The 26,309-nt window shown below is 30.7% G+C and overlaps 1 protein-coding gene and 2 long non-coding RNA genes across 4 annotated transcripts; 2 read left to right on the forward strand and 1 right to left on the reverse strand.

Moving 5' to 3' along the window:
• Positions 1-3,489: 3,489 nt before the first annotated feature.
• Positions 3,490-4,316, reverse strand: LOC150024794 (uncharacterized). 2 transcript variants are annotated; one of them, XR_016516406.1, is made up of 3 exons: positions 4,151-4,316; positions 3,988-4,049; positions 3,490-3,742 (listed from the first exon to the last, which is right to left on the reverse strand). It is a non-coding gene; the product is annotated as an uncharacterized LOC150024794 (long non-coding RNA). The 2 variants fall into 2 exon arrangements; XR_016516405.1 differs by lacking the exon at positions 4,151-4,316 and having other exon boundaries at positions 3,509-3,742; positions 3,988-4,122.
• A 12,403-nt stretch (positions 4,317-16,719) lies between these two features.
• Positions 16,720-17,706, forward strand: LOC150024795 (uncharacterized). The gene is made up of 2 exons (XR_016516438.1): positions 16,720-16,997; positions 17,345-17,706. It is a non-coding gene; the product is annotated as an uncharacterized LOC150024795 (long non-coding RNA).
• A 3,612-nt stretch (positions 17,707-21,318) lies between these two features.
• Positions 21,319-25,920, forward strand: LOC137819164 (HhH-GPD base excision DNA repair family protein). The gene is made up of 7 exons (XM_068622933.2): positions 21,319-21,820; positions 22,533-22,592; positions 23,049-23,168; positions 23,233-23,330; positions 23,803-24,347; positions 24,718-24,824; positions 25,666-25,920. Exons 1-7 carry the CDS (start codon positions 21,416-21,418, stop codon positions 25,756-25,758), a joined length of 1,428 nt encoding a protein of 475 aa, XP_068479034.1. The 5' UTR covers positions 21,319-21,415; the 3' UTR covers positions 25,759-25,920.
• Positions 25,921-26,309: the final 389 nt, after the last annotated feature.

The raw sequence follows: 26,309 nt of genomic DNA on the forward strand, positions 1-26,309 counted from the left end.
ATTTTTTTATATATATTATTAGCCAGTTTAAAAAAGGTTATTTTTTTAAAGCAATGACTATACGATTAATATCTTTTTGTCGAAAAACTTGATAATTTATAATTAAATAATAATGTAAAATATGGTAATAGTGCATTTTAATTAAATTCAATAAGTTTATTCATGCGTGTAATAACATAATCTTAAAAATAAATAAGTTAGGAGATTTGTACTGAAGAATTGAACTAAGGGACTAAAATTCCTAAGTTAAGATTTCTGTTAATATTTCATCGTGTTATTGTTTTATTTATTTATTATTGTTTAGTTAGGGTTTGTGGTTGAGCCAAATCCGACAACAGGTAAATTGTGATTGGTGGGAATGAAAAGTATGAAAGGAAGGGTTCCACGTCACTTCCACGTTTTGCTTCTGTTCTTCCTCCAATTTGGGGAAACTTGCCTATTACTAAATAAGAATATTCAATATATATTCACCCAAAATGGTAATTATTTAAAAAAAAAAAATAGTTGGGTAATTTTGGATTGGTTTTTTCAACCAAACTACACTAAAAAAATTAGGTGTATTTTTAACAAGTTTATGTACAGTTCATACGTGGTAAAATTACAGCTTAGTATATTTCTTTGTCAAAATTTATGGGATAAATTCTATTTATATTTATTAATTAGATTAATAAATATTTTCAAATTAAATACATTAATTTATCATTCAAATATAATATTCTTCTTAATTTATCTAATTACCATTTAATAGTTAGAAAATATTAAAACGATGAAACGAATTTAAAAAACTAATTACTTAGAATTCTGAATTTGTCAGAACTATGATGAAGCAACCTAAAGGTAAATTGACATATAAGGAAGAGCTTTATGAATATTTAACTTCCCCACGAGAAAAGTGGAACCCTCAACATCCTAAATAACAATATTTAATATTCTCCAAAAACGGTAATGCTTTTATAAATCAATAAAATAATATTTTAATTATATTTAATTTACTTATTAATTTAAACTATTATTATAATATATATTTCTCAACTTCATAAATTAATATTTTAATTATATATTTTTAAAAAAATTTAAATTATTATTATAATGGATTGTCAATGTATGTATTTTACTTTTTGGTGTCAAATAAATCTTTTCCTAACTATTAAAGCTCATGTAACAATATATAATGTTGTTAAATTTAAGGGTCGGAAAAAAGATAAAAAATAATTACTCGACTCATAAGAGTAATGTGATATATAAAATATAATATTCAATATATAAGATAATTAAATATATATTATAATTTAAAAGATTGATACATAAAATAATTAATAAATTAATAAATATTTAATACAAATAAATTTTCCAGAATATTTCTTTATATTAATAAGGATCGTGATATATAGACAATCACATAATAGATTTATCCTTATACAACTACTTATGTGAAAAAAAATATATTAATATTTTAAGATCTTACATGTTTTTTAAACTCTTTTTAATTCTTTGCGTGCAATTTTTATTTTAGGCTTTTTTTCTTGTTAGTTTTTCTCTTTTGAGTTTTTCTCAATAGTTGTAAAATTTATTCTTATAGAGTGGAATGTTTGTTTTTCTCCTATTTTAAGTTTGTGTTTTGTTTTGATTTCTTATTATTAATAATACTATTTTTATTGATATTATTATTATTAATAGTAATAATATTAATAATTATTATATTATTATTAATTTTAATACTAATATTAATTTTATTATTATTATTATTAATAATAAAGTTAAGATTAATAATATTAATAATAATTAAAATAATATTTTTCTAACTTAATAAGTTTTATCTATATATATTCTTATAGTCTCAATTAAACTTAGTCAAATATATTGTTGAATAAAATAAATACTTATTGTAAGCATATTTTTGAACTGAATTTTCTTTACATTATTGCTATAGTTTTATTTAAAATATTTTTTTAATATTTAAATACAGATTATGATTAATTTTATAAATGACTTTATTTAAGTATTAGTCAATTGAACTCCATATAGTTAAGGTTAATGTGTTGGTCACTCACAAAATTAAGAAAATTAAGAAGAAAGAAATAATAATGTATTGATACAGTGAATGCCAACTCGGTTTTTGTCCTATGCATTCATACAATTATATATTAATTTTGGACATTACACGGATTAATGACTTGTATTAAAAAGGAAGACAAGTAATCTATTTCTCTACATTTGTACACTTTGGTATTATACTTGTTTGAGATGTCAAATAATCGTCACATCGTAAATATTGATGTTTTTAATGCATATTTAAATTGTTTGAGTTATCATTATTTTCTATTATTATTATTATTATTTTATTTAAATCATAAATATTTGCAAATTAAATACACTAATTTATCATTCAAATACAATATTATTCTTAATTTATCTAATTAAATACATTAATTACCATTTAATAGTTAGAAAATATTAAAACGATAAAAGCGAATTTAAAAAACTAATATAATTTATGTAATTTGTTCGGAACATAATTATTATATATAACTTATATTTAATTAAAAAGAAATTGTGGTGATACTAAAAATGACAATTGTACAAAGGTTATCCAATACAAATGAATACACGGATATTTTTTAAACAAATGATATATAAACCCTAAACCCAAACTTTTATAAGGATTTTTACAAGAGTCTATTTTATTTTTTCTATTTTTTATTGCATGTATAAAATGCCATTAATCACATGATTAGGGAAAATTAATTACCTTAATTTTTTATAATAAATTTCTTTAAATACCATCATAAAATAAATATAAAAAATACAATTTTTTATTAATATTTAAATTAATTTTTATTATTAATAAATAATTTTTAAATTAATATCTTAGAAACCAAAATTTTAGATACCAACTCTAAAATTTAAATAATTAAATAATTGATAACTAAAATTTAAATAATTAATTAGATTATTATAGAATAAGATTTAGAAATATAAAATTAAGACATATCTTTGAATTTTACATGAGCACCAACAGTGTTGCTTTCCTGCATGATGTAGATGTCATCTTAAACCCTCTTTCTGTCTCTCTCAAACACAATCCCAAATTTTGTCCATCACCCATTCAAATTCTCAAAATTTCAATTTTCATTTTCTCAACTTTGCCATCCCTCATTTTCTCGTTTTTCTCTATCGTCTTCAAAATCTTTTCTCATTTTCTCCTACCCTGAACATACTTTTCTTAAATCTTTCCACATATAATATCTCTTATTTTTATGTAACACACTATCACCATATTTCATAAATATTTACAAACAGAAAAAAATACTGAGTTATGTTAGAGTTGAAAATCATTTTTATAAAAAAAACTATTAAACAATAATAATTATACATTTCAATTTTATTTCCATTCAATTAAAAATTTCACAGAAATCTATCATTTCAGAATTTTACGAACGCATATAAAAAAAATACTCAACTCTACTTGTGCAAGATACATAAATTAAATTTGACTAAAAAAAAGCATACTTCATATTATATCTTCAATAAAATAACAACTAAGTGTTTGTACAATGTAAATTAAAAAACAAAAATAAATTAAAGACACATAATGACGTATTATTTGAATATGAGGAATTACTTAGTAGGAGAAGCACCTGCATCCCCTCTTGATCTGGTTCAAAGTTTTGGTCCTCCTCGCCCAGGCAAGTATGTTCTTCACCACCCATTTCTTGCGCACGCACATCCCACTTTTTGCTATCTACATAGCAAAATCAACACACCACGGATGCTCATATCATACTTTACTAAAAACATACACCAAATATTCTTTTAAATTAATATTTTTATTTTATTTTTTACACGAAAATCATACTCACTCCCCACCAACCCTCTCTCTCATCTCCCGACTTTCACTTTGAACAGACGGTGATGTTCGAAAGCATGGTTATCCATGAACTAGCACCAGAGGTTTACACAATAATATTTACAAGGAATGAAACTCACCTCATTATTCTTTGTCTCATCGCAGCGAACATGTTTCCGTCCATTATCAGCAAGAGCCATGTCTGTCACACAATATTGTTAAGATCGCGAGTAAACTTCCGAACTCTTACGATTCAACGAGTTTGGAAGGGAAATTTAGTTGACTCGGACGGGGGACCGTCACCTGTGCGGCTCCTACTGGTATGGCTCGCCGCCGTCGCACTCGCCACTACCCGTATTCGCAAGCGCTTCCGTTCGCCACCGCTCGCCGCCTCTCCCGCTCGCGTTCACCTCCGTTGTTTTGTTTTAATATTTTCTCTGCTCCTCAATTCTTTTTTTTTCTGAATTCTGTTCTGCTCGTTCTTTATTCTCACCTATCTATTCTTCTCCCGCTGCCTTATTTTATTTAGGAAAATGATAGTGTGAAATAAATATATATAGTAAAAGCTAAATTTATAATTCAATAATATAAAAAAATATTAAAATAATAATATTAAAAAATTGGAATTTTGGCCCTTTGTTTTTTTACTAATAGAAAAAGGCAAATTCTTCCTGCACCATATCAATTTTAACCTCCACCATATCAATTTTTTAAATTTCCAAAACTACCCTCCTGCACCATATCAATTTTAACCTCCACCATATCAATTTTTTAAATTTCCAAAACTACCCTCCTGCACCATATCAATTTTAACCTCCACCATATCAATTTTTTAAATTTCCAAAACTACCCTCCTGCACCATATCAATTTTAACTTCCACCACATCAATTTTTTAAATTTCCAAAACTACCCTCCTGCACCATATAAATTTTAACCTTCACCATATCAATTTTTTAAATTTCCAAAATTACCCTTATTCCAAATTAAAAAATCCACAATAATAATTATAATTGAGAAATAGAAAAATACATGCTGGACAAAAAATTATGAACACAAAAATAAGAATATATTCTGGATAAAAAATTTCAAAATTCAAAAATATGTTCCGAAAATTGAAATCCAAAATATTTCAAATAAAAGTTTTAAAAATAATTTTTCTATTTTTGTGTAAGGTTATTTTCGTCATTTAGGAGGGATATTTTTGTCATTTTCTAGAGTGATTGGGTGCATGCTGAAATTGATATGGTGGAGGGAGAAATTGCCATAGAAAAATTATTCTTAGCCGCGTCCAGTTACAATCAAGGCCCGGAGAGGGATGGTTGGGGGACCATTTTATGGTTTATGGTTTTCAAAACAAAAAGAGAAAATTAAAAACGGTGACCGGATAGAAAATGTTAAATTAACATGCTGAAACAAAATTTAAGCTAAAAAATTATTCTTTTACGTAATAAAAAAATATTTTAATAATTTTTTTAGTAATATAACATTATAATGAAATTTATTATATTTAAATTTAAAAAATTAAAAATAGAATTAAAATGTTAATATTATTATTTTTAAATAATTAATTTTAAAATATTAAAGTTTATCTATTTAATTTAGATGAGACAAAAGTTTAATTAATTATTTTTTTAAAAATCTCATATTTGCTAAACATTTTCAAAAACTAACGTTTTCAAAATATTTATATTCTGATTCCCAAAACATCATAGAGCATATAAAAATTTATTTCTTCTCAAAATAAAATGAAAATTTGAAGAATAAAAATTATATATTATTATTAATAATGTATTTTATTAATCCAACAAATTTATATATTTATAAAATTTACAATTTATGAGATTGTATAAAAAAAATTACATACCTAATGTTTCTTTAAAATTATTAAAAAATTTAAAATATTGAACATGAAAGTTAAAAATAGTTATATTATTAGTATAGTAAAACTTGATAGTATATTTTATTGATCATTTACATCCTTATTTTTTTTCTTGTTAGAATGTTAATAAGCATTCTTTAGAAGTTTTTTCCTAACCTATTGTGAAATCCACATTGACCTTTTAACCTGATTAGTAAAATACATACTCATAATAATATACACTGACTACATGCAACAAAATACTATTATCAAAACAATCACAAAATTTTAAAAAATAAAAGAAGTATTAGAAAAACGACAAAATATGATATGAATTACGAAATTCAAAATCATTTTATTTAAAAGGATTTGTGTGTATTCATTTGTATTTGACAACCCTTTTGTAGGATTGTCATTTTCAACACCACCATAAACCTCTCTTAGCTAAATAGAAGTTATATATAGTCAATTCTACTCCAAGCAAATGTAATAAACCATATTTTAGGGCGTTCCTTGTTTCAACAATCTCATCAAGAAGGTAAAACCCTATGCAAGGGCTACCACTTATGTAAACATGTGAGCTTTTTTTGTGTTGTTCTTAGGCAAGGTGGTGCATGAGGTGTGTGTAAAGTGACCTCCACCAATGTACTATTATCTAATGTTAATGTTAATGTAATTGGTCAGAGTAAGTGGTGACCCGTGTAAGAATAAGTAGTGACCCCTACTACCAACTTTTTGCACAATTAACTCATTTTTAAAATTTTCAGGTTTGTGTTGTTCTTGTGTAGGGTGATGCAGTGCATGAGTTATGTGTAAAGTAATCCCAGTGGAGGACACGAATGTCAAATTCTCTATATGACTATTAATGTAACTAGAGACAATCATATTAAGTGGTGACCTGTGTAAGAATAAGAGGTGACCTACTACCAAGTTTCCACATAGTTAAGTAATTTTAGAAATTTTAAGTTTTGTGTTGTTCTTGTGTGAGGTAGTGCATGAGGTGTGTGTAAAGTGACCTCAATGGAAGACACCAGAGTACAATTATCTAATCCCAACATCAATTAGTCAGAGTAAATGGTGACCAGCTACCAACTTTTTACACAACAAAGTAATTTTAAAGATTTTGAACTTTATTTTGTTCTTGGGTGGTGGGTCAAGTTCTCTAATGTCACTATTAATGTAGTTAGTCACAGTCATATTAAGTGGTGACATGTGTAGGCATAAGTGGTGACCTACTACCAAATTTTTGTATAGTTAAATAATTTTAGAAATTTTAAATTTTGTTTTGTTCTTGGGCAGTGCATGATGTGTGTGTAAAGTGACCTTAGTGGAGCACACCAAAGTCAAGTTCATTAATCTCAGTGTTAATGTAGTTAGTCACAATAAGTTGTGACCTGTGTAAGAATAAATAGTGACCTACTACCATTTTTGTGCATAGTTATGTAATTTTGAGCTTTGTTTTGTTCTTGGGTGGGGTGGTGCATGGGATGTGTGTAAAGTAACCTCAGTGGAGGACACCAAGGTCAAGTTCTCTAATCTCGATGTGAATGTAGTTAGTCTTAGTAAATGGTGACCTGTTATCAAGTTTTTGCACACCAATCAAATTTTTGAAAATCTGAGTTTACTGTTGTTATTGGATGAGGTGGTGCATGAAGTGTATATAAAGTAACCTAAGTGTAGTACACCAAGGCCAAGTTCTGTAATCTTAGTGTCAATTTATTTAGTGACAAGCACACTAAGTAGTGACCTGGGTAGGAATAAATGGTGACCTACTACTAAGTTTATGCACAATGAAGTAATTTTAGAAATTTTGAGCTTTGTGTTGTTCTTGGGTGGGTGGTGCATGAGGTGTTTGTAAAGTGACCTCAATGGAGAACACATAGACAAGTTCTCTAATCTCAGTATCAATGTAGTTAGTCACAGTAAGTGGTGACCTTCTATCAACTTTTTGCACACTGAAAAAATTTCTGACATTTTGAGCTTACTGTTGTTGTTCGGTGGGGTGGTGCATGAGATATGTGTGAAGTGACCCAAATGAAGGATGCTAAGGTGAATTTCTCTATTGTCATTGTTATCGGTGTACATTTATCGTAGTGGACTAGTTGAACTTGTAGTTGTGTACAATATTTATAATTTATGATTTAGGTTGAATAACTTTATTAGTTAGTGCGTCTCTGTTACCAATGTTACATTGTTCAAAATGTTTAAATAAATTTCACGTGTGATAAACAAACTCAATTCACCTTATTCATCATCCTCCTTGATCATTGTACAAAAACTTAGACCAAATCGCTACTTCCTAAACCATTTTTTTGAATGACCAACCCATCAACCTAAGTCATACTCGAGTTCAATTGGTCAATACTTCAATAAATAAAATTCTTCATATTAAATTTTAGCACAATATATATTTAAGCATACAAAAAAACCATTTTAAATAAAATTATAGCAATTATGTAAAAAAAGTCCAATTCAAAAGTATGTTTGTAATAAATATTTATTTTATTCAAAAATATATTCGAATAGACTAAATTGAGATTGTAAGAATATGAAGATAAATAGATAACACTAACTAAGTTCATAAAATATTATTATAATTATTATTAATATTAACATTATTATTTTTATTTTTATTGTAATTACTACAAATATTATTATTATTATTATTAATATTATTATTTAAATTATTATTAATTTTTTTTTAATATTACTATTATTAATTTTGATAATAATATCTATAAAAAATATTATTATTAATAAAAAAACTAAAATCGAAATCAAATACAAAACAATATAGGAGAAAAAATAAACCTTACTTACACCGCACAAGGAAAAAAAATTCAAATATAGAGAAAAGCAAAAAAAAAAACTAGAACAAAATTCCAAACATACTTACACAAAAAAATTAGAAAAGAATTATAAATATACTCACATTAGATCACAAACTATTAAAATATTAATATTTTTGGAAAGTTGGAAAGTTGTCAAATTATTTTAATATTTTTGGAAAGTTGGAAATAGAAAAGTTGTATGCTCGGATAGGTTATTAAAATATTTGAACCCATCTTAATCCACCTTTTTTTCTCAAACACAATACCACCCACTCTCACTATATCACTTTCTCAAAGGAAAATGTTGGAATGTTGGTTGAACAATCGGTGCTCATGTTGCACCAGGATACAACTGATACAGTTGACAAAAATATTAATATTATATTTGTCATGTGGGGCCCACAAAACATTTTGAAAAGTTTAAAATTTTTTACGATTGTGAAATTAGGTTTAGAATTGTGTTCTTTCACTTTCCTGTTTCACTTTTCTCTTTCACTTCTCGATTGCTTTTGTGCTCTTCTCTTTGAGTTTTCCACTAGTTTGGTGTTGTTGTTCAGTTAGTGCCTTGGTGCTCTCCTCAAGTTCTCCAATGTCGTCGTCGGTGTTTGCAAGGAGACCTGTCCATCTCTTTTCACACGGTGGTTGGGTGATAAAGGTAATACAGTTTATATTCATTGGTTTATAAAGTGAAACATTGATGTTGTGTGATGATCTTGTGTGATTTTTTGATATTTGTGTTATTTTGATGGTGGTGTAGACCGTTAAGTAGTATTGTCATGTTCTAAAAATTCCTTGCGAAGAGTTGGTTTGTCAGTGCACGAGAAAAATGAATTAGACCATGTAGTATGCTTTCACGATAAAAGGTATGTGGTTATTTCACCCGATGTTTACACTTAAATTTGAATTTTTACATGAAACGACCACAAAATGAAGAGAAAAAGAAAGACTGGTCCATTACTAGATAGGTTGATATAAAATTGATATATTTATTTGACACTCCTGAAGCTCGAGCATATAAATTGTATGCTCTAAGCATTGAACAAAGGAGTTTGGTAATTCTTGGTAATTGTTAAGGCAAATGAGTATTCCAATCGTTTCCCAATACATTTTAGGATTTGAATATGTCTGACCTTGCTTTGCTAACTTTTGATTTGGGCCCATGTGGTTGTCAATGAGCTTACAATCCATTAAGCTTGTTTTTTTCTAGGATATCAAAGGCATAAGTTCTCAATTTTTTCCTTGGATTAAGCCACCTCTATTTCCAGGAAGTATTTTAGATAGCAAATATCTTTGGTCTAAGAGAGATTGAATAAATGTTGTCTCAATTGGGAATTTGGTCCATCTAAATGTCATTGTCCAATTCATTGTGAAGATAGACACTTTTAGTGTGTAATTGATGATGAGGCCAAAACAACCAAGTCAAGGAAGAGGTCATCAAAATTAATCTTAGGTAAAAGGGGAAAATGTATGTGATAATCGAAGACCATATAATTAGTGTATGCTTTTGCGACTAATTGGGCCATAAAACAATAAAGTCATCCTTGGGCCATTACACTTCCTGCACATACCAATGAAACTTTTTATGAAAATCTGAAGTGAGTGTTTGCGTTGGGCATGATGTGGGGAGAATGAAGGTTTCATTTATATTATTACTATGTTGCTAATATTTAATTTTGAAAATATGAAATTATATTCAATTTAAACATTTCCCTTTCATGGTTATTTTGTAGATTCGAGTAAGGCACAAAGTGCAGACTGAACATATTGTTCAAATCAATAGAAATTTGTCATCGTTGCAGTGCCAAAGAATAGAGGCAACCCCTTTTAAGTGGATGTTGCAGTTACAAGAAGAGTTGGACATATCAAGTCCCGTTCTTCAGGAACTGATTAGTAGGTGGAGTGTCAATGATAATTGTTTTAGGATAAGACAACATTTAATGCCTTTTAAGGTTTTTGATGTGTGTTTCGCTATGGGGTTGCCAGTGGTGGGTCAACAATTATCTTTGGAGGAGACATAAAGTTAGATATTCTTATGGACTAGTGCATGATGTTTAGTAAACAATGAATCCATGAATTTGATATTTCCTTTGTAATGTTCTTGTATTGTATGTTGCAGGTTGTTCAAGTTGACCATTTGTACAAAATTCTTCAGAAGTTCGGTGAAATAAATAGTTCCCCTATAAAAGTAGTGAAAGAAAAAGTTCCTATGCAGCCAAACGGGTTAGTATTTCAATGAAAACTATTCTTATTTTGATGCATATGAATATGTAATATATTTTCATGTGCTTCATTTATGCAGTTATGATTGTGGAGTTTTGGTCTTGAAATATATTGAGCTTTAGAATAGTATGGTTGACTATCAGGGGAAGACGATGCATGAATACAACATTGTACGTATTTGTTTCATTTACTATTGGACTAAAAGTTGTCGGTTTTATTGTTAATTGAAAATTTATTTTGATAATTTTCCAGGACGAACTTCAACAATTCCATCAGAAAATGGTTTGCAATTGGGTGCTAGATGCACGTAATGCAGAACACGCAAGTGTCTTGAAGCAATTCAACTTTCGTGGTAGTTCAAAATGATGATGGTTCAGAGTCCGCTGCATCTGAAGTTTCATGTCGTGCAATTGTGTACTTATTTGTTAGATGTCTTAGAGGATGTCAACAAGTTCTTACATGTACTTTGTAATGAAATGTGTATGCAGTTGTTCAATGAATTTTTGTAAATGTTGTATGAAGTACATATTAAAAGATGTAGTAAGTGTCCCATGAGCATTCAGAAATGTACAAACACAATGCCTTATATAGACTTGCATTCATTTGAACAATGTTACAAATTTTTAATGCCAAAAATGAAGACCAATATTGTTGTAGCATCACATGCAGCAAGGCTTCTAATTAGAGTTAATTTTACTTTCCATCATTTTCAATTATGATGACATAGTTTTCCACAAGTGGTTTTATTTGTATTGAATCCAAAGGGTGCATTAGCAGGTGTCATATACTTTGGAAGGTAACTGTTATGACCGTCCCTGATGAAGGATGTCTTGGTTCTGACATCATTGGACTGAGTGAAAAGAAACTTATAAATATTTACATTTCCCCATTTTGGTGCACTAAAATAATTGTAAAGTGAAGAATATTAAGTTAAGGTAGAAAATTTGGTCCCTTTTTTACGAACTCTTTGGCTAAGATATATACAACAAGGATCCAAGCGAGAAAGAAAAAAGTTAATGATACTATGCATAAGCAACATTGGATCCAAAAGTTGAACTTAATGTTTTTTAAAAATTAATCATATTTAGAATTTAAAATAACAAACAAAACTAAATTGTTGTCAAGTGGTAGAAAATTAGTGGTGACCTCTAAAGGAAAATGTGGTGACCTGTCACAATGTTTCTGCACACACACTACATTTTCGTATTTTGACCCACTATCAAAAGTGTAGTGCTTGAAAAGGGCGAAGCATGAACATGATGTGGGTGTCAAGTGAGGGAGGAGTGGGCCACCTATATGGATGTGAACAATTAAAATAACAAATGAACTTGGCTCATGTTAGACTTGGTGGTGACTTGGTAGGAAATAAGTGGTGACCTATGAAGGAAAATGTGGTCACCTGTGACAAAGTTTCTGCACACACACTATATTTTTGTATTTTGACCCACTATGAAAAATTGAGTGCTTTAAAAGGGTGATGCATGAGCATGATGTGGGTGTGAAGTGAGGGAGGATGGGCCCACCTATATGGATGTGAAGAAATGCAATCACAGATGGACTTGGCTCATGTCAGACATGGTGGTGACCTGGTAGGAAATAAGTGGTGACCTCTGAAGAAAAATGTGGTGACCTGTGACAAAGTTTTTGCACACACACTACATTTTTTTATTTTGATCCATTGTGAAAAGTTGAGTGCTTTAGAAGGGCGATGCATGAGCACGATGTGGGTGTGAAATGAGGGAGGATGGGGCCACCTATATGGATGTGAAGAAGTGCAATCACAGATGGACTTGGCTCATGTCAGACTTGGTGGTGACCTGGAAGGAAATAAGTGGTGACCTCTGAAGGAAAATGTGTTGACCTGTGACAAGATTTCTGCACACACACTACATTTCCGTATTTTGACGTACTGTGAAAAGTGCAGTGCTTGAGAAGGGTGATGCATGAGCATGATGTGGGTGTGAAGTAATCAAAATTATTTCGTGCAAGCAAAATTGGACCTCTTGAGCACTGGATCATTTTTGCTTAATCCAAATTATTTTGTGCAAGCTAAATTAGACCCCTTCAGCACTGGACCGTTTTTGCATAAACTAAATTATTTCGTGCAAGCTAAGTTGGACCTCTTCAGCACTGAACCATTTTCGCTTAATCCAAATTATTTCGTGTAAGCTAAATTGGACCTCTTCAGCATTGGACCATTTTCGCTTAATCCAAATTATTTCGTGCAAGCTAAATTGGACCTTTTCAGCACTGCACCCTTTTCGCTTAATCCAAATTATTTTGTGCAAGCTAAATTGGACCTCTTCAGCACTGGACCATTTTCGCTTAATCCAAATTATTTCGTGCAAGCTAAATTGGACCTCTTCAGCACTGGACCATTTTCGCTTAATCCAAATTATTTCGTGCAAGCTAAAATGGACCCCTTCAGCACTTGACCGTTTTCGCTTCATCCAAATTATTTCATGCAAGCTAAAATGGACCCCTTCAGCACTGGACCGTTTTCGCTTAATCCAAATTATTTCGTGCAAGGTAAAATGGACCCCTTCAGCACTAGACCGTTTTCGCTTAATCTAAATTATTTCGTGCAAGCTAAATTGGACCTCTTTAGCACTAGACCATTTTCGCTTAATCCAAATTATTTCGTGCAAGCTAAATTGGACCTCTTCAGCACTGGACAATTTTCGCTTAATCCAAATTATTTCGTGCAAGCTAAATTGAACCCCTTCAACACTGGACCGTTTCGCTTAATCCAAATTATTTCGTGCAAGCTAAATTGGACCCCTTCAGCACTGAACCGTTTTCGCTTAATCCAAATTATTTCGTGCAAGCTAAATTGGACCTCTTCAGCACTGGACCGTTTTCGCTTAATCCAAATTATTTCGTGCAAGCTAAATTGGACCCCTTCAGCACTGAACCGTTTTCGCTTAATCCAAATTATTTCGTGCAAGCTAAATTGGACCCCTTCAGCACTGAACCGTTTTCGCTTAATTCAAATTATTTCGTGCAAGCTAAATTGGACCTCTTCAGCACTGGACCGTTTTCGCTTAATCCAAATTATTTCGTGCAAGCTAAATTGGACCTCTTCAACACTGGACCGTTTTCGCTTAATCCAAATATTTTTGTGCAAGCTAAATTGGACCCCTTCAACACTGAACAATTTTCGCTTAATCTAAATTATTTAGTGAATGCCAAAAAGTATTAGTGCTTAAATACAAGTAATGTTTGTCTTTGGGTATATTCAAATTAGGTGTCTCAAGGGAAAATGCATCACTGCTAAGACTACACACATAATACATTGATTTACAATAAATTTACCTCATTTTGGGGATAACTATGTACACTGTAATCTTACAAAATGTTTTGAATACGGTAAAAAAAAATTCATACAAACATATACAACCACTCATTGCATGTGGGTGGCTGAACATCTACCACGATTGTTAAAGATTACATAACAAAAATGTACATGTGTCATTCATAAACTTCATCCTTAATACATTGTTACATCCGTCAAAATTTACTGAGTGCGTTGTTTTTTACCTGCAACGAAATAACAAACATGACTTCAAAACATCTTCATGTATAACAAATTTACTGAATAACACATTGGAATAAGTTATAGTACAAATAACCAAATGACCTGATGCGCACTTCAGTGGTGTCAAATATTCAAATTACTATCTAGTCCCAACCTCATGCCCCACTACAACCAATATGGACACTCAATTCCCATTTTCAGAAAAAGTTTCCCCACATCATGCCCATCCGAACAAACATGAACACTCACTTCATATTTCCATAACAAGTTTCACTGGGTTTGTACAGGAAGTGTAAAGTGTTCCCTGAAGGGTCACTACATACTATCACTCTCTAACTGACTGAATTTTGTGGTTAATTCACAGGATCCTACTCTCACAACCTCTAAATAACTCATTTAACCCACTTTCTCCCCACCTTGTGTCCCTCCCTAACCAACACGAACACAATTGACATTTCAAGAAAAAGTTCCTTTGTTAGGTCTGTGCAGGAAGTGCAATGTGGGTCACCACATACTGCTACTGAGGTCACCACATACTGCTACTGAGGTCACCACATACTGCAACCCTATAAGTTTACTGGATTTCTGCTCACTTCACACTGCCTTACACTCATGCCCTCTAAAGTTCTGATCTAACACACTTTCTCCCCACATCATGCCCATCCCAACAAACATGAACACTCACTTCATATTTCCATAACAACTTTCACTGGGTTTGTGCAAGAAGTGTAAAGTGGGTCACCACTTATTCCCTGAAGGGTCACCACATATTATCACTCTCTAACTTGACTAAATTTTGTGGTTAATTCACAAGGTCCTACTCTCACAGCCTCTAAATAACTCATTTAACCCACTTTCTCCCCACCTCGTGTCCCTCCCTAACCAACACGAACATAATTGACATTTAAAAAAAAAGAGTTCCCCTTTAGGTCTGTGCAGGAATTGTAATGTGGGTCACCACATACTCCTACTAGGGTCACCACATACTGCAACCCTCTAAATTCAGTGAACATTGTGGTTACTTTTTACACTATCCTACTTTGATGGCCTATAAAAACCTGATTTAACCCATTTTCTCCTCACCTCGTGCCCTTCCCCAACCAACATCAGCAATAACATTAACACTCTCTTTTAACCTTTTTTATCCATGTCAACATTACAAAATTTCCTTAAAAATTTTGGTACCTCATGAACCTAGCATTCCAAACAATCACTCTGCATTATTTATACACCAAGGCACATATTTCCAACAAAAATATTTTTCACAAAAAATCAAGTCATACTCCAGAAAAATGGGTCACGATTTTTGGACAACTCTAACTGAGTTTCTCCACCAATCCCTTTTCTATGTGTATCCTAACATGCTACTATGAAATAAAATACTACAATAATAGTGAAATACAGACTCACAAAGTAAACCCAACATGAAATACGAATATACATTTATCTTAACAGTTTGTGAAAAAAATCAGTTTTGGCTCATACAATGGTCACCACAGGACAAATAACAGGAATGACCCAACAACAAAAATCACACAACATCAAGGTTTCACTTAATAAACAAATGAAAAAAATAAATGTATTACCTTTGAAAAGAGGATGTCTAAGAGGAGAACGCCACCCAACCACCGTGAAAACAGGATGCTGAAGACGACACCGCCACCCAAACACCGTGAAAGGAGGATGTCGAAGACGACACCACCGCCAAACCATCCTCAAAACACATGCACCTAGGACGACGACAAACGCCACTGCACATAAAGGTTGCGGACAACTTCGAACAAATAGCTTGTGGAGAACTGGAAGACGATGTGGTGGACAAGAAGAAACCTAAACTCAACCCCTTTCTTAAAACCTAGAACTGGAAGACGATGTGGTGGAGAAGAAGAAACCTAAACTCAATCCCTTTCATAAAACCTAATTTCACATTCTACCGCATCCTAAACACTAAATGTTCAAATTTTTTCTGAGCCCCACAATCTAAATAAAATAATATTTTTTGTATGCCACGTTGGCAGTTGTATGGTAGATGTCCAAAAATCGGGATCCTTTCTCAAATTTTCAAACTTCTGATGACAAAGTACCCCTTGCCATTTCAGCTTGCCACATAGCAGTGTTTAGGTTGCCTTTTTTTTCAAGCAAATGTTTCCGTCTTGCATAAAATGTCTATCGCCACGTAAGCATTCCTCATTTTCTCGTCTTCAAAACCATAAAATGTCTCGCACACGTAAGCATCCCTCATTTTCTCGTTTTTTTCTTTTTCATCTTCAAAACCATAAAATGTCTCCCATCCCGCCACGTAAGCATCCATTTAATCCCCTCCTCCTACAAATCCCCTCCTCAATCTAAAGAAAGCATAAATGTCATTTTCTATTAGTAAACAGAGGTGCCTTTATAACAAGGCAACGACAGCAGAATAAAGAGAAAATAAAGAAAGAACCGAAGAGTTGAGACAATAAGCGAGGAGGAGCAGAGAAAATATTAAGACAAACGGAGGTGAACGCGAGCGCTTGCGAACACGAGTAGGCGTCGAGAGTGAGCCACGGCGGCGAGCGATACGAGTAGGAGCCGCACAGGTGACCATCCCCGTCCGAGTCACCTCACTTTCCCTCCCAATATCTTAACAATATTGTGTGACAGACATGGCTCTTGCTGATAATGGACGAAAGCATGTTCGCTGCGACCAGACGAAGAATAATGAGGTGACTTTCATTACTTGTAATATTCTTTTGTAAATCTCTGGTGCTACTTCATGGATACCCATGCTCTGTTCAAAGTGAAAGTGTTGAGAGTTTTTGGGTGGGTGTGGAGCGAGTTAGGAGGAATAGGAAGTTGGAAAAGTTGATTTTCAGGTAAACAAAAAAAAACTTTTCTTTGACACCGTCAAACAACACTAAAATTCACACACTTCACAATTCCTTATAAAAATACAATAATATTTTAAATTAAAAAATAAAATAAAAATAATAAAATATTAATTTATTAGAATATTAGGTGTATGATTTTAGTAACGTATCAGCATCCGTGATGTGTTGATTTTGCTATGCAGATAGCAACAAGTGGAAGGTGCAGGCTCAAGAAATGGGTGGTGGTGAAGAACATACTTGCCTGGGCCTGGAGGACCATAACTTTGAACCAGATCAAGATCAAGAGGGAATTAGTTGCTCCTCCTACTAAGTAACTCCTCAACATTCAAATCACATGTAATTATTACCTAGATAGATGTCATTATGTGTCTTTAATTTTTTATTTTTTTTTAATTTAGATTGTAGAAACACTTAGTTGTTATTTTATGCAATGTTGTTAAAGATAGTATGTTTTTTTTTACTCAAATGTATCTTGCAAAAGTAGAGTTTTTTATGTTTGTTGATAAAATTCTGACATTAATGATAATTTTCTTTTATTTTGAAAGACACCGCTGTGTTTTAAATGAATGGGAATGAAATGAAATTGAAATGTATAGTTGTTATTGTTTAATAGTTTTTTTTATAAAAATGTTTTTTCAACTCTAACATAACTCAGTTTTTTTTTCTTTTTGTAAATGTTTATCAAATATGGTGATAGTGGGTTACATAAAAATAAGAGATATTATATGTGGAAAGACTTAACAAAAAAGTATGTTCAGAGTAGGAGAATAATTTTTTTTATCTATTTTTATTTATATATATTTAAGTAAGTGTGTGTTTGAGGAGAAGTTGAATGATATTAGATAATAATATTGTAACAAGAGGATGATGTTAGATGTTGTATTTTGTTTTGGTTTTCAATTTGGATTATGAAAATTACCAAAATAAAGTTTATAATAGTTATTTTTAATTTTAGAATGATTATTTTTTGAAACCTTAAACGAATTTAGTTGAGCAAATTATTGTTTTATAGCAAGGGTGCGTCCTTTTAATGTGATTCTTTTATTTCGATTAAAGTTATTATTTTAAGTCCATGTAAGACTTTTTCTTAACCATGACCGTAAGCAAAAAGTTTACTTAAAAGTACCGTCTTAATACAGTTTAACGAAATCAACATCACTTTTAGAAACAAAAACAATGTGTGGAGATTCTTATTCACCTACTGTAAAGAAATTATTCATTAGAAGAATACAAATTATATTTTTTCTTTAGAGATATTTAATATTTTGAAAAATTTACCGTCCCTTTCCGAAACGTTCTTAGGAGCAACTTATATATATATATATATATATATATATATATATATATATATATATATATATATATATATTCTGTAATATCAAGATATCAATTTATGACGTTCAAATTTGATAAATTGAACTCCTACCGGTTAATCATAATTCATCAATCAACAATAAATATCAATCATTTTACATTAATGGAGACTCAACCATTCTCAAATATAATTTTCTTATATCAATGATAATTAAAAATCATCATTAATATTAGTTTTCTTATATAAAATTATACTTAATATTGTATAAAATAATATAATATAAATTAAATAACCATAAATAATATTAAAATTATCTAAATACATTAATTTAACCAATAAAATTAATTTAAATTAATAAAATGAAAAATAATATAATTATATTTAAACTTTTAATTTTATATTATTTTATTCTTTTATTTATAATTACAATTTTATATTATTTTAATTAACTAAAATATGCACAAAATTAATTATTATTATTATTATTTTCTTTTTTTATATACAAGGGTATATTTGTAATCTTACAATTTCAATCATTAAAAATAATTTAAAAATACTCTTAACAAAACATCACATCGCTCACATATTTCAATAAACTTTCCTCACATATCCACTCTAACATACCACAATCCAAACATCCTTAACTTTTTTTCTCAATCCTCACACTTCCACTCACTCACACCCTCAACTTATGTGAAGAAAATGTATTTAGATACGTGAGTGATGAGATGGTTGTAATGGTATTTTAATTTATTTTTAATGATGTAAATGGTAATATTACAAATTTATCCTTGTGTATAAAAAAAGATAAATAATTATTAATTTTGTACATATTTTAGTTAATTAAAATAATTGAAAGTTTCAATTATAAATGAAAGACAAAATAATGTAAAATTCAAATAATAAATAAATAAAATTTAGAATTTAAATATAATTTTATTATTTTTCATTTTTAAATTAATTTTTTTATTATTTATAATATTTTTAATTATAAGATTAATATTTTATGTAAAATGTGAAAAATTAACTGTATCTATTTTATAAGATTGTGTTATGTGTATGCAAAATGTGAAAAAATAAAATATAAGATTAAAACTTTATATTTCATTACTATCTTAATATTTCTATTTTAAAATAATATATATAATTAATTTTCATAAAAAACACAAAAGTCATTTTTATTAATAATAATATTTTAAAATAACATATTCACATTTTTAATTTAAATTCATGTCAAATAAAATAAATACTTATATTTCATCAAATTTTTTCTTTCAAATATACAATAATAAATTAGATAAACAACTTAATAAGAATAGTTTTTAGTATTATAATTATTAAATTTCAAATAAAAATTCACATATAGGATTACAGAATTATTAACATAAATAACTACTTTAAAATAATTTAAATAAATTAAATTCTAAAACCCTAGTGAGGAAGAAAAAGTCGTGCTTGACAACAATACACATTTGATTAAAAAAAGAAAACAAATATCACGCATCACAGAAATTTAGGGAGGAAGAATACCAGAACAAGAACAGGATGCACTTGTGAAGAAGAAGTTGTGCCTAACAACAATACACATTTGATTAAAAAAAGAAAATAAATATCATGCATCACATAAATTCAAGAATGTGAAAAAAATATAAACATAACCGATTATCCTCTGCCTTAAAAATACCACATAATCGATTATCCAAACATTTAAGAGACATAATCGACTATGCTTACAGTTAAAAAAAATCCAACATAATCTATTATGCTGCAACATAATTGATTAAGTTGATATTTACACAAAGCACATAATCGATTATGCTCACCAGAAAAGAATAGATAATCGATTATGGCACCAACATAATCGATTATCTTCTGTGTTGTTTTTCAGTGATAATCGATTAGGCACGCTACAAAAGTCACTAAATGCTCACCTAAGATCAAAGATGCACCACCAAACTCACTCTCTTAGCATTGTGCTAACTTAGGAACCTCTAGAAGCCCCTAAACAAAGACAAATGTCTATAATGATAGTTTGAATTTGATTGAGTGAATTCTTAACTATCGAGAAACATGTTTTTATATACCAGAATGAGGAAACTTTATGGCACAACATATAAAGTATAAAGTTGAAGAAAATAAGGGGTAGTATAGTATTTCAACCTCTTCCATGAGGCTTTCCCCTTACCATCCTATATTTTCTCTTAAGTGGTGAGAAGACGACATAAACCACCTTAAATCCTAAATCCTAAACTCTCAACGCTCCACTGAAACAAATAGGGTGACACCCTTTCATCCGTTTGCTACAATGCCACACCATAAACAAACACTACCTAAATGATAAGAGACAAAATCTCATTTCAGTGGTCTTTTAAGTTTTATAATTGCAAAAATCCATCATTTTTTTAAATATATTACTTTTATTTTGATATAAATTATTTGGTATATCATTATTACTTAATTGGGAAAAAAATACTATATGTAATTTTAACATTCAAATAATAAAATTATTAAAACTGAAAGTTTAATATTAACATTAACACAATTAAAAATTTAGTGATAAAATATATAAAAGAATAAAAAATGTGTAATTAAAATATATTATATTTTTATACTAGACCGAAAATTACTTCACACTAGAAAATATATGTAATTAAGCCTGAAAGATAGAAAAAAAAATTCGAAAATACAAAGTTGAAAACCATAATCATAAAAGAAAGTAATAAATTGAAGATACAAAAAAAAATTGAATTAACTTAGTGTTTTTTTCCTAGTGACATAAAATGGTGTTTGATTAAATTTAACAGTATAAATATTACCAGAAGCGGGTACTTGAGCATCTTATCAATTTTTTGAGCTGGAGGCAAAACTTTCGTTCTGCATTCCTATTTTCATACCCAACTCTTTCTATTCCAATGGAGTGAAGTTGCAAAATAATTTTATGTTCTTCAGTTTTGCACTGTCACCACCACCTCTAGGTTCCAACATGTCGGAGAAGAAGAAGAGTATGCGTAGAAGGAGTATTGTTGGGGCGAGCAAAAAGCCACAACCTTTGGTGGAAGTGGAAGACATAGAGGACGCTATTTCCTTCTCCAAAGACGAGACTCACAAACTGAGAGTGTCCCTTTTGGACTGGTACGACCTAAACCGCAGGGACCTTCCTTGGAGAACACATCACCGTGAAGATGAAGAAAAACAAGAAGAAGAATTGGAAAGAAGAGCTTATGGGGTGTGGGTCTCGGAGGTTATGCTCCAGCAAACAAGGGTTCAGACTGTTATTGCATATTACAATCGTTGGATGCAAAAATGGCCCACCATTTACCATCTTGCACAAGCTTCTCTCGAGGTTTTCTTTCCTTTGCTTTTCCACTCCCTTTAGTCGTTTTTCTTTTCTTTCAAAAACTGTTTTTTTAATGTGTATTTTGATGGGTAGTTATGATACTCCTGAACATCATAGCAACATTTATGTTAATCCATTATCTTTTTATAAGAGTTTGGGGGTTTGTCATGAAAATTGGCAAACTTTATTTATGCTTTGATATTATGGTTTTAACAAGTTATGTACTTTGGGGCAGATAATTTGATCCCATGATTTCACATTCTAGTTGATAGTTTTTTTAATTTTGTTTAATGCTTTTTTTACCAAAATTTGAGAAAATAAGCTGATGGTAGTGGAAATGCCTCTGCTTCAAGATGGCTGATCTTTCGTTTTGATTATTGTTGCTGGATTGTATATTATTGGAGCCAAAGTTTTAGGGCTTCGTATAAGAAGAAAGGGAACTTTGGATTACAGTTTTGCAAGCAAGGCTGTTGAAGGTTTATGAAGGCAGAAGGGCTGTAGGCACCCACCCCTTACATTTAGGAGCCTCTGTAACCCTATGTGCTTTGGAGTACTGTAGATAGCAATACCAGATTATTTCTTCTGATTCCTTTGTTCTCTGTTTTTATTGGTGAAATTTTGTTTTCTTTGTGTGAACTTGTTTAAAAATTAAAAGCTGTTATTGTGATTTGAAGACTAATTGTATCTTCACCATGTGATTATTGGCATTTTTGTGCAGGAAGTAAATGAGATGTGGGCAGGTTTGGGCTACTACCGAAGAGCTCGTTTTCTTTTAGAGGTGCTCCCTCATGACAATTGACTTGTGTTTTCATCTGCTTCTGCTGTTTATCTTTTACCAGACCTACAAATAACCCTAATGGCCAATTGGAGATTGTTTTTGAAATAGTTAATTATGGTGTTAAACCCTTCAGTATATAGTTTCCACCTTCTTAGTAAAAGCAGCAAAAGACAAGGCATTTGATGCATGCATCAAAAGCTCATAGTTCATATACTGGATATTGCCAAACATAGAGTATCTGAAGCCTTTCATGTCAAGATCTTTAATGTCTTGTTGAAGAACTTTGTTTCTGCCTTTGATATAGGTGAAAAGATCCTCAATTTGATGTTGTGTAGTGAGTAATGAGAAGGAAAGTCCTACTTAAAGAAAGTAAAAGTGTACATCAATAAGGGATAATTTACTTTTACCAATACATGCTGCAAGGTTTGACCAGATTCTTTCCATTTCTGCTGTCAGGGGGCAAAGAAAGTAGTTGCAGAAGGTGGCAAAATTCCTAAAGTGGCTTCTATGCTACTAAAGATTCCTGGAATTGGAGACTACACATCTGGAGCAATTGCTTCTATTGCATTTAAAGAGGTGGGCAGTTTCTGTGTAGTGCTTTCATAAAAGAATTGCCATTGCTCATTCTTTAAGTTATCAGGTGGTACCTGTTGTTGATGGAAATGTGGTAAGGGTGATTGCTAGACTAAGGGCTGTTTCTACGAATCCAAAAGACTCGGCGACCGTTAAGAGATTTTGGTGAGTTTATGTCAACTTCTAGAATAAATTATAATTTTGATATTTCAGTCCTCACCAAATCTTTTACCCGGTTAAGAAACAATGGGAAATTAAGAAGCTTTTTTATGCATCAAATTACACATCTAGCAAATATTGCTGTGGCAGATACATTATGTTGAACCTATTATATTGGTAAAAATAAATCATTTCTAAATATTTCTTGTGTTCTTTTCCACAACTAATGGGGATACACATGCATGGCACAGATAATTGAATTGAGTGGGAGCTCTGAGTTTCTTATCAGATATGATGTGTCTCTAAAATCTAAATGGTGGCTTTTTTTAATTGGTTTTGCCTAACGTACATATATAGGCTATTAGTACACCATAGTTAGTTTTACTAATTTCTTATTGGCACTACATATTTATTTTATAATCAATTTTGTATTTCTTTTCATTTACTCTTTCTTGTTGGCTTGGAATTGGAGATTAAGGAAATTAGCAGCTCAGTTGGTTGATCCCGTTCGTCCTGGGGACTTCAATCAGGCTCTCATGGAACTTGGGGCAACTGTATGCACCCCTTTGAACCCAAGCTGTTCCTCATGTCCAGCATCAGAATTTTGTCAAGCACTATCAAATGCTAAACATGATACTGCAGTAGCAGTTACAGATTATCCTGTTAAGGGTGTGAAGGTTAAACAAAGACGTGATTTCTCTGCTGTATGTGTTGTTGAATTACTTGGCGCTGAAGCATTGTTAGACAAAAACCAGTCCATTAGCAAGTTTATTCTTGTTAAAAGGCCTGAAGAAGGGTTGCTTGCTGGTCTCTGGGAGTTTCCATCTGTCTTACTGGATGGAGAAACAGTTCCATTGACGACTAGAAGAGAAGCAATGGACCGCTTCTTGAAAGCAAATTTCAAAATTGATGTCAGAAAGACTTGCAATATAGTTTTGAGGGAAGATATAGGGGAATTTGTTCACATTTTCAGTCACATTCGCCTCAAGTTGTATGTTGAATTGCTAGTGTTACAATTTAAAGGTGAAAGCCTCTTTCTATATGACATTGCAACTTGCTAGTTGGATTAAGGGTTTGTTTGCAAAACCTTATCCATAAACCCTTCTTTGAAAGAAAAATAAGAAGGAAGAATGAAATTAGTTTTTCTATACTTAAAATTAGCTTATGCATGAATTAATTTGCAGGAGTTATTTTCTATTACTTTTTCCAAATTTTGACTTTTAATTCGTGTAAACTAATTTCAGCTTATGGAATAAATAACTTCATTTTGTAGAAGGGCTTATGGAAGAGTTTTCTCCAAACTTCTCCTAAGTTTTTTGGTTCTTCCAGATCACACTTACTTTACTTACACTTGCTGGTTTTTTGTACCAACGTTAACTTCTTTTTCTTCCAGAAGGAGGAGAAGATGATTTGTTCAAAAGCCCAGATAATAAACCAACTTGGAAGTGCGTTTACAGCAATGCACTTTCTGGTATGGGACTGACAACAAGTGTAAGAAAGGTAGTATTCTTTACTTAGCAACCTTATACTTAATTCTTGTCATTCTTAACTTCTGTAAATATGTTGGAAAGTGTGTCTTTTCTTAGGTTCTTTTGTGTAAGGAATTGTTTAACACTTTCCTTAGTTTGATTGATGTACAGAAGAGATCTTAACCACTACTTTTAGGTCTCATGCTTGTCCTGATGAGCAAGCCGAATGAGAGACCTTAATCATCGCCCTCAATTTGGAAAATTACAAATATCTTCCAAATATGTTGACATTGCCTCTCTCTAAAAAATGTGAATTTATGCAACAAATTCACCCTGTTGAGTTTTTAATATTCCAGAATTTTCCTTAGTTTCCTCTTCAAGGGGGTCTTTTCTAACTTTGCTCTATTTTTAGAGTTGTTTCATTATTTCAGAATCTCAAGAGGGATACTGTTTTCCCTTAAGGATACCTTAGCATCTTAGTTTTGCACCATAGTTAATAGAAAATTATTTGCATATCTATTATCCCTTTCATAGAATTTTCATGCATTGAAGGAGTTCATCCTAACAAACAAAATTTTACACTCTTGAAAGTCTTTGAAACAGCCATGGGAAGCACAATTGATATGCATGACTAGTGTTGTGTGTCCACATTGATTGAGCTCTATGATTTGAATCCATTAAATAGTATGTTACAACAAGTGTATTAACATTTCAATCAATGTTTATTTATTTTATGCTGTTTGTAAGATAACTCAGTATGTTTAAGATTTAGCTTCAATGCAGGCAAGGATAAAATTTGAAGTTTCTTTTATTCATCTTGCTTTAAACCTTGATACCATATTTTTGTTATTAAAATTGCCATGGTGCTGCAGGTGTACAACATGGTTCAAAACTTTAAGCAGAAAGCTCTTCCTTCTAACCATGTGCCAACCAAAAAGAGAACCAGAAGAACACAAAGAAGCTAGCCCCGTGGATCAGATTTAACCTCATTGTGCTAGTTAATTAATTACAAATTTTAATGTAAAAACGGTGTAATACTTTTTTGCATTGCATTTATTATTAATAGACTGCATTGTTAATTGTTCAAGCTATTTTTACCTTTTTAATATGCATTGGAATATGTGATATCTATGGTCTTGGTTGCACTGTTATGCTTTTCCATAATTTTAAGGTACCAATATATCTTAAATTTGGCATATCGATCCTCTGCGGTTATAAACTGCAACTGTACCAATCTCGTCTATTCGATTTATTTTTACACAACAATTTAATATTCAAAATTTAATTTTGTGAATTTTGATGTATAGATTTGTAAATAGTTCAGAGTTAGCCAAAAAGATTCATTTCTCATTTTCTCTTTAGTTTTTCCCATATTTTTTACTTATAAATTTATTAAATAAGAATATGATTTAATTCTAAACGTCTCAGATTATTATAGTCAAAATGTATGTGTAATGTTAAAAAAATTAACTCAACTATAAGAAAGAAACATTTTTAATGCTTTTTCTTTGTTTAT

This window comes from Phaseolus vulgaris, chromosome 10, assembly GCF_051622355.1.
Source record: "Phaseolus vulgaris cultivar YP4 chromosome 10, ASM5162235v1, whole genome shotgun sequence".
NCBI lineage: Eukaryota > Viridiplantae > Streptophyta > Magnoliopsida > Fabales > Fabaceae > Phaseolus > Phaseolus vulgaris.